Raw genomic sequence first — 10000 nt, forward strand, 5'->3', positions numbered from 1 at the left:
GCCATAAATCTTAACGAGGTAAATTCACAGTAAATGCTCAACTGGATGGGAAAACGGTCTTTTAAGGAAACAAAGCGTAAACTTAATGCCTTTTGTAAAAGTCTAATTGATACTTTTTCTATCAGCGGTGGTTTGCCTTAAGATGGTCCCTTAGTTATTTACCACCGCGTCACCGCCCCTCACCCCAATGATGACTATGAGCTCCATGTCGGACAGCTTGGTGTCGTCCGATCCGTCCAAATCGGCGTTTCTGGAGTTCGGCGGCCACGGCTACCCGGGGCACGGGCACGGGCACGGGCACGGGCACGGGCACCACCATGCCGGGCAGCAGCAGCCCTCCCCTGGCCTGGCCCACAGCCACTACCCGGTGCACGGTCTGCAGCCGGACGCAGGGCCCTTCTCATCCGGGGCATCCTCGTACGGACGCCCGCTGGGATACCCGCCCTACCACAGCCCAGTGAGCGCGCACCACCCCGGGGCCTACCTGCCCTACCAGCACGGCCACGGGCACGGCGGCGCGCTGGGACACACCAGACTGGAGGATGGTATGTGGGGGAGGGGTTGTTTTGATATAAAGAAAATGGAGCTTGTTTTTTGTTTCTTATTTTCCCTATTTTTCCAACAGAATGATTATGATATAATAGGCATATTAGATCGATCTAAATTGCATGTATAAAACCCACAAATTCAAGCGCAAAATATATAAAAGGAATTTCAGTATTGAGTTGAAAAAGCAAACAAAACAATTTTGAAAAATTCTGAAGGAAAGGGAAAGAAAATTAAAGTCTTATAAGCCTTCATAAATTCCAGTGGGCATGTGCTTTAAACTGCAAGGGTTTTATACTGAAATCAAGCAAAAAGCGAGCCTCTCATGTCCACACTGTCAAATTTGATTCCGTGAATGTGGGCATGATTCAAAAGGTCCAACGCGCCTAAATGTTATATATAGCTACTTCTTCATGGATATAGGCTAATTGGTGCAATAAAAATAATGTTTCGTGTACCATTCATTTACAGGAATAATTTAAGAACACATTTCCTCTGTTGAAAACCATGGATGCCTTGCGCGAGTTCGAAAGAAGAAGAAAACTGCAGAGTTGGATTGTTCTCAGCTATAATCAATGGTTTGTTGGCAATGCGCAGTAATTGGATGCACACACAGGTCGGCCACAACATGCTGTTTGCGGTGCTGTGGGGTTGGACCGAGCGAGGGGCGGTTTGAAGGCCGATGAGACTTTGGGCCACAAGAGTACCCGGCATCGACCCTGCGGTGTCCCGCACAGCGGCAGCGAGGAGGAGACGACTGCCTCAAGCATTTCATGCACCTTTATTACGCGTTTCATCTGAGACTTTCAGGCGGATATTCACCAACGAGGACACAATAAAAACTAGACCCTACCCACTTAATCCTGTTAAAAGTTAACCAAAAATGTAAAAAAAAAATATATATATATAGGCTATATATCTATATATATATATATAATAGGGATGAAAAGTCTGCAGCGAAAAAGTGATTTTACAAAATCATCAATATAGCTTTTTCCCCCTCTTCTGTTTTAGCATGGGAGTTTAGCTCTTGATTGACAAATTTAACATACCAACTGGATTCTTATATTTAGGCTACATTATTTATTTAATTATTTATATGATAATTACTTATTCATATCGTGCTGTTTCCCCCCAGCTAAACGGCTATATATGTTCTATACTCATCAAACACATTTCAATTTGTTTGAATATATAGTCACAAAGTTATTATATTAGCCAAATGTTATCATTCGAACTATAGGTCTATAATGTGCAGCCCATAATATTTGCCTCTTTTGATTTTCAGAAATTGTTGACAAGTCACCTCAAATTTTCCCGAGAGACATTTTAAAATTAAAAAGGAAACGTGTTCCTAATTTGAGTGCATGGGGCTCCATTTTCTGCCTGCATGCCATGCCTGCATGCAACATAAAGTGGATATCAGATGTGCAGTGAAGATGGAAGAGCAGCCTACACACTGCTGTCTGCCATCACATCATACCACACTACACTCACATTATATCAACACTGGCCTCCCTGCAAGCCCTCCATGTTGGCCCATTGGAATGCTGCTGCTGCTAATAGGCTACTACTACTAAACTAATACTACTACTACTACTACTACTACTTACTACTACTACTACTAGCCTACTAATAATAATAATACTAATAATAATAGCCACCGTAATATCGTTTATGCCCTGAAGTAAGAAAATACTACTGTGATTATATTACACTAATGGTAGCCATCATAATCATCATTTAGACATGCCTCAAGTAAGAAATACTTAAATTGTTCATATAGGTTACGGCTTATTATTCAAAAACGGGTGTGTATTTTTTTCTTTCTTTTTCTTTCTTTCTTTCTTTCTTTCTTTCTTTCTTTCTTTCTTTCTTTCTTTCTTTCTTTCTTTCTTTGTCTTCCCCTATTCACTTTGCATGAGTCCATTCTTTTCCCTGTAGCTCCTCACTCCATTTCTTCAGTTGAAGGCCCTTTCTCACATGCAGCATACATTGTAAAAAGGTGGCTGTACATTTTATAGTAACTTATAGTGATAGAGCTAACTGGCATCCAGCTGCCAGTAAGTTACTGTAAACGTGTCCACAATATTCTTACTGCATTTTCATTTACAGTATTTATACTGTAATTTTGTTTACAGTAGTCCTACTAAACACTAACTAACTATAACTATTATTATTATTATTATAACTACTTACTACTAACTATTAATACTAAACATATTACAGTAAGATACTGTTGAAAACAAATGGATTTACAGTAAAGATTAATTGCAGCAATTATACTGTATACACACTTTACAGTATTTTACTGAACATATTACAGTACAATATTCTTGGAAATCTGCGCCACCAATTTCTCACCTGAAGACCTGGTAACATTTGAAGGAAAATGCCGGTACGTCTGTGGTGTGAACGAAGAGAAGCGCACGCTGCCATGCTTTTGGACACATTTGTCTTTATATAAGCTATAAGGGCTATACTACTGAGGGCTCCAGGAGACTTTGCTGTCTATAATGACACCCCCAACATTCATTTGAGATACCCATTCAATGTTAAAGGAGAGCTTCACAATATTTCAAGTTTGTCCTATAAGGTCTGTCCCTTGCCCCATCCATCCCAGCATTGCCATGGCATGTGTGAAAAGGCGCAAGATGGAAATGTTCCTATAGCTGCATGTGTGAATAGTGAAAATCACTAGCGGTGCCCGAAAGAAAAGTCACTGCATGGGAACTATATGTGAAAGAGGATTACCACGTGCGCACGTGTGCGTGCGCGCACACACACACACACACACACACACACACACACACACACACACACGCGCGCACTCATGGAGAGAGAGAGAGAGAGAGAGAGAGAGAGAGAGAGAGAGAGAGATGCATATGAGACACCTATTTAACATGGAATATGTAATGTGAATCTTCTGTAAGTGCTTTGGCAAAAACTTTGTTTTGTTCATGCCAATAAAGCTATTCGAATATTAGAGAGAGAGAGAGAGAGAGAGAGAGAGAGAGAGAGAGAGAGAGAGAGAGTGAGTTAACCCCTTCATGAGATGGGAAGGGGAGGACTGGATCAATTTTGTGAAATGTTGATTTATTAATGCTTAAAGCATACTGACTTGAACGGAACTGAATAGAAGAACAGAATAGAACAGAATAGAATAGAATAGAATAGAATAGAATAGAATAGAATAGAATAGAACAGAATAGAATAGAATAGAATCTGGTGTCAGTCTGGGTGTTGTATAGGATCAGTTGCGAGCGTGTTGTGGGGTCGTGGCTTGTCCACAGCTGTTCTGTGCTGCCACTGCAGGCTATAAGCTGTCATAACAAAGATCAGTGCGGGACAACACACACAGTGCTCTATAGAAACAACTCACCACCTACATGTAGGCCTGGCCTACTGTAGGCTATATGACTGCAACCAGGACAACACACACACAACTCACCACCTACATGTAGGCCTGGCCTACTGTAGGCTATATGACTGCAACCAGGACAACACACACACAACTCACTACATGTAGGCCTGGCCTACTGTAGGCTATATGACTGCAACCAGGACAACACACAGAGCTCTATAGAAACAACTCACGTAACGTCAACATTTGTCGAGTTTAAACAGCCATAAAGGGCAGTTATTGCAGAAATAGACTCAATAACAACAATTAAACAAGTACAGGAGTATCGCTGCAACAGCGTAGTTTCTCAGGGAAAAAGTTGTTTTTGCCATTCTCCCGAGTGGATTTGGATTTGACTGGATCCAACACTGATTGGCTGAAGGAGCTGTCTGTCAAGGCAAGTACACCCGCCCAACTTCTGCCCACTGCAAACTCTGTGTGAAAGCTTGAGGCCAGACGATCTGGTAGAAGGAAATGAAATGTGAGTTCACGTGACCGGTAGTCTCGACGGCAGACCCATGAGAGTTCTTACGCTGCTACACTACGTTACTGCATGCTGCAGAGCTCTCTCTGGGTCTGATACACTACGTTACTGCATGCTGCAGAGCTCTCTCTGGGTCTGATACACTACGTTACTGCATGCTGCAGAGCTCTCTCTGGGTCTGATACACTACGTTACTGCATGCTGCAGAGCTCTCTCTGGGTCTGATACACTACGTTACTGCATGCTGCAGAGCTCTCTCTGGGTCTGATACACTACGTTACTGCATGCTGCAGATCTCTCTCTGGGTCTGATACACTACGTTACTGCATGCTGCAGATCTCTCTCTGGGTCTGATACACTACATTACTGCATGCTGCAGAGCTCTCTCTGGGTCTGATACACTACGTTACTGCATGCTGCAGAGCTCTCTCTGGGTCTGATACACTACGTTACTGCATGCTGCAGAGCTCTCTCTGGGTCTGATACACTACATTACTGCATGCTGCAGAGCTCTCTCTGGGTCTGATACACTACGTTACTGCATGCTGCAGAGCTCTCTCTGGGTCTGATACACTACATTACTGCATGCTGCAGAGCTCTCTCTGGGTCTGATACACTACGTTACTGCATGCTGCAGAGCTCTCTCTGGGTCTGATACACTACATTACTGCATGCTGCAGAGCTCTCTCTGGGTCTGATACACTACGTTACTGCATGCTGCAGAGCTCTCTCTGGGTCTGATACACTACGTTACTGCATGCTGCAGAGCTCTCTCTGGGTCTGGGACACTTTCCCTCAGAGGGCTGGTTATGGGAGGTAACCGACCACTTGGCCAGTCATATGCCAGTGATGGCTTCAGTCCTCTCCAATCAGTAAAGACTTTGCGATCAGACGACACGGGAGGCGCAGCCCATTTGCTCTGTCATCGGTGCTACGACCTGTCACTCATTCAACTTCAACCCGCCTTCAAAACCAGCAGTGGCTGTTAACTGGCACAGACTCACTTATGTAGTATGCAGAGCGCAGCTATTCAACTTATTTGAGTCTGGGGAGAGACTACGTGACCGGCTGCTATACCAGGTTAATGTGAGGTCATGTGACCGGCTGCTATACCAGGCTAATGTGAGGTCATGTGACCGACTGGTTTACCAGACTAATGTGAGGTCATGTGACCTGCTGCTTTACCAGGCTAATGTGAGGTCATGTGACTGGCTGCTTTACCAGGTTAATGTGAGGTCATGTGACCGGCTGGTTTACCAGGCTAATGTGAGGTCATGTGACCGGCTGCTTTACCAGGTTAATGTGAGGTCATGTGACCGGCTGGTTTACCAGGCTAATGTGAGGTCATGTGACCGGCTGCTTTACCAGGCTAATGTGAGGTCATGTGACCAGCTGCTTTACCAGGTTAATGTGAGGTCATGTGACCGGCTGGTTTACCAGGCTAATGTGAGGTCATGTGACCGGCTGCTTTACCAGGCTAATGTGAGGTCATGTGACCAGCTGGTTTACCAGGCTAATGTGAGGTCATGTGACCAGCTGGTTTACCAGGCTAATGTGAGGTCATGTGACCAGCTGGTTTACCAGACTAATGTGAGGTCATGTGACCGGCTGGTTTACCAGGCTAATGTGAGGTCATGTGACCGGCTGCTTTACCAGGCTAATGTGAGGTCATGTGACCAGCTGGTTTACCAGGCTAATGTGAGGTCATGTGACCAGCTGGTTTACCAGACTAATGTGAGGTCATGTGACCAGCTGGTTTACCAGGCTAATGTGAGGTCATGTGACCGGCTGGTTTACCAGGCTAATGTGAGGTCATGTGACCGGCTGCTTTACCAGGTTAATGTGAGGTCATGTGACCAGCTGGTTTACCAGGCTAATGTGAGGTCATGTGACCAGCTGGTTTACCAGGCTAATGTGAGGTCATGTGACCGGCTGGTTTACCAGACTAATGTGAGGTCACGTGACCGGCTGGTTTACCAGGCTAATGTGAGGTCATGTGACCGGCTGCTTTACCAGGCTAATGTGAGGTCATGTGACTGGCTGGTTTACCAGGCTAATGTGAGGTCATGTGACTGGCTGGTTTACCAGGCTAATGTGAGGTCATGTGACCAGCTGGTTTACCAGACTAATGTGAGGTCATGTGACCTGCTGCTTTACCAGACTAATGTGAGGTCAGGCTAATGTGAGGTCATGTGACTGGCTGGTTTACCAGGCTAATGTGAGGTCATGTGACTGGCTGGTTTACCAGGCTAATGTGAGGTCATGTGACCAGCTGGTTTACCAGACTAATGTGAGGTCATGTGACCGGCTGGTTTACCAGGCTAATGTGAGGTCATGTGACCGGCTGCTTTACCAGGCTAATGTGAGGTCATGTGACCAGCTGGTTTACCAGGCTAATGTGAGGTCATGTGACCAGCTGGTTTACCAGACTAATGTGAGGTCATGTGACCAGCTGGTTTACCAGGCTAATGTGAGGTCATGTGACCGGCTGGTTTACCAGGCTAATGTGAGGTCATGTGACCGGCTGCTTTACCAGGTTAATGTGAGGTCATGTGACCAGCTGGTTTACCAGGCTAATGTGAGGTCATGTGACCAGCTGGTTTACCAGGCTAATGTGAGGTCATGTGACCGGCTGGTTTACCAGACTAATGTGAGGTCACGTGACCGGCTGGTTTACCAGGCTAATGTGAGGTCAGGCTAATGTGAGGTCATGTGACTGGCTGGTTTACCAGGCTAATGTGAGGTCATGTGACTGGCTGGTTTACCAGGCTAATGTGAGGTCATGTGACCAGCTGGTTTACCAGACTAATGTGAGGTCATGTGACCAGCTGCTTTACCAGGCTAATGTGAGGTCATGTGACCAGCTGGTTTACCAGACTAATGTGAGGTCATGTGACCGGCTGGTTTACCAGGCTAATGTGAGGTCATGTGACCGGCTGGTTTACCAGACTAATGTGAGGTCATGTGACCGGCTGGTTTACCAGGCTAATGTGAGGTCATGTGACCGGCTGGTTTACCAGACTAATGTGAGGTCATGTGACCAGCTGCTTTACCAGGCTAATGTGAGGTCATGTGACTGGCTGGTTTACCAGACTAATGTGAGGTCATGTGACCTGCTGCTTTACCAGGCTAATGTGAGGTCATGTGACCAGCTGGTTTACCAGACTAATGTGAGGTCATGTGACCAGCTGGTTTACCAGGCTAATAAATTCCTACTTTGAAAATGTTGACTTTTATCAATTGTGTTCAATGTGTTGTGTTGTGTTCTGTTGTGTTGTGTTAAGTTGAAGTTAAATCTGTGTTTGTGCAAACCTGTAGCCTGTACTACAAAGCAAGATTAGTGGTTTAGCGAGGTAACTTCAGGTTTAACCCTGGTTTAGCCGTACTACAAAGCAAGTTAACTTCTAATCACCATGGCAACTCATGCTGCAAAGCTAACCTGGTCCCGACCAGGTTAGCTTCAGAGGATAAGATCAAAATCCATGACAGACCCATATAATCGGCTCTCTGGAGTCACTCACCATTCATATAAGATCGCCATATGAAAAATAGATTGCAGTCAACTGAGAATAGAACAAGAAAAACATTTGTGGCTCTGTAGGCTACATAATTAAATTAAGCCTACTCACCACTTTATGTCTTAACAGCTCAACGATGCGTCGAGAAATATGATCACTATTAATCACGCAGCGCATATCATACACGGAGCCTCAAATGGAGTGAGGGTGATATTCTCCTACATGCCAGAAAAGCCTATACATATAATATAGATATGGGATAAATATGGGATAGCCCCAATAGGCTACTAAATATGCAGGCTACTCTTGCATGTTTCAGCTAGAACTGTGTCCTGTAGGCTGTATGCCAAATATGAGCAAAAATAGGCTAGTTTTTATCAATGAAAACTATGCCCGCATCGTCTCAATTCAGTTCAGCAGTTTTCTCTTTTATATTAGGCATCAGCATTATCATTATTTTATAGGCTATATTAATTATTCGATCAGTGCAACTACACACATAATGAGTGATAGAGATCATTATTCATTGAGCATGCGTTTCTAAATCTATGGTCTAAATAGGTTTACAGATTGTGGAAATTTATAGGCTGAGATTACACATTTAAGGGACAGAAATCGCTGATCAAAGTAAATCAAATGACTGATGTGAATACAAGCGGCAGCTTTAGCAGTCCTTCAGCAGATTATATCCAACGCGGATTTTCATTCTGACATAGGTTACATTAAATATCCGCTAAAACTCTGATCTCTGATCACGCACTGCGCTTTCATTGAATGAGGAAATGGGTGTGGGCGTGGATCAACTCAGCTGTTCATAATGTGATTGGCTAGCGCACCTATTTCGCGTGGACGCGCGCCTGTGCACGAGCGAAAAATGTGCGCGTGCACAGGCAGATCCCAGATAAAGCCAGCTTCAGTTATCGAGTAGAAAACCAGCGTCGTAGTATCGTTAAACTAGATAGCTTTGATCCTGTTCTGTCAAACCAGATCAAAGTGACAGATCGCGGGTCTGTTAAGATAGCTTCGTAGTACAGGCTACTGCTCAGCCAGAGGAAAATGGCGTAAGGTTGGTGTCAACATGCCGAAGCATTCCACAAAATGCCATTTATCCTCGAAGAAGACATATAGAGCAAATCAGCGGGGATGTTTACATTTACTTCCGGTTACCCCTGGGTCCACACATTATAATGGCGGTGAACGGCACAAACTGACGTGTTGAAGACAAAAACAGACAAAGAAGACAAAAATGGTTCGTTCGTGTTGTGTTGTGTTGTGTTGTTGTTTAATATCATTCACAACACTTTCACTAACGTTAGTGGAGACCAGACTAGCTAATAATTTACCTGTTGGACCAGACCAGACCAGAGTAGACTTGAAGCTAAATTAAATTAACGTGGCGTCAGTAGCTCTGTCTGTAACGAGTCTGCAAAAAAACTGCGAGTTTGACAGTTGTAAACAAACGTTATTAGCTATAGCTAACACTACATAAAACAAACACAGAAGAAAGGCTAGATAAATGGTAAATGGCCTGCATTTATATAGCGCTTTTATCCAAAGCGCTTTACAAACAGTAGATAGTCTACATTCACCCATTCATACACCGATGGCGGCAGGCTGCCACGCAGGGTGCCTACACACCATTGGGAGCAAGGAGGGTTAAGTGTCTTGCCCAAGGACACAACGACAGCAGCTGGGAGGGAGCGGGGATCGAACCGCCAACCCTTGCGTCATTGGCCGACCCGCTCTACCTCCTGAGCTAAAGCCGCCCTCCTGAGCTAAAGCCGCTAGATACGTCGGACAAGCATGTTTACCAACCGTTTGAACATTTAAATTGAAAGTAGTCGGCCGAAAACAACAAGGGTTTGACAGCATTTATTTGACAACACGCACATTTAAACCTGCCGCCTTCCCCAAGTGGTACGCGGAAGTAATGTTGTTTACATGGTGACGTCACTGTGATTTGGTCTATTGCTCCACAGTTGTTCCCTTTTTTTAAACCAAAGACTTGAGACTTGAGGCCGGAGGAGGAAGACACCATGTCAAAACACA

General features: G+C 44.6%; 1 protein-coding gene across 1 annotated transcript in view; it reads left to right on the forward strand.

The window, feature by feature from the left end:
• The first annotated feature begins 92 nt into the window (after positions 1-92).
• Positions 93-10000, forward strand: part of LOC310788330 (homeobox protein Dlx4a-like) — a 30132-nt gene continuing 20224 nt past the window's right edge. The window contains exon 1 of the mRNA XM_083649901.1: positions 93-545. Within this exon, the coding sequence (XP_083506027.1) occupies positions 188-545 (358 nt within the window). The 5' untranslated portion in view covers positions 93-187. The remainder of the gene's footprint in view (positions 546-10000) is intronic.

The sequence above is a fragment of the Poromitra crassiceps genome (assembly GCF_964638095.1).
Source record: "Poromitra crassiceps genome assembly, chromosome: 13".
Classification (NCBI taxonomy): Eukaryota; Metazoa; Chordata; class Actinopteri; order Beryciformes; family Melamphaidae; genus Poromitra; species Poromitra crassiceps.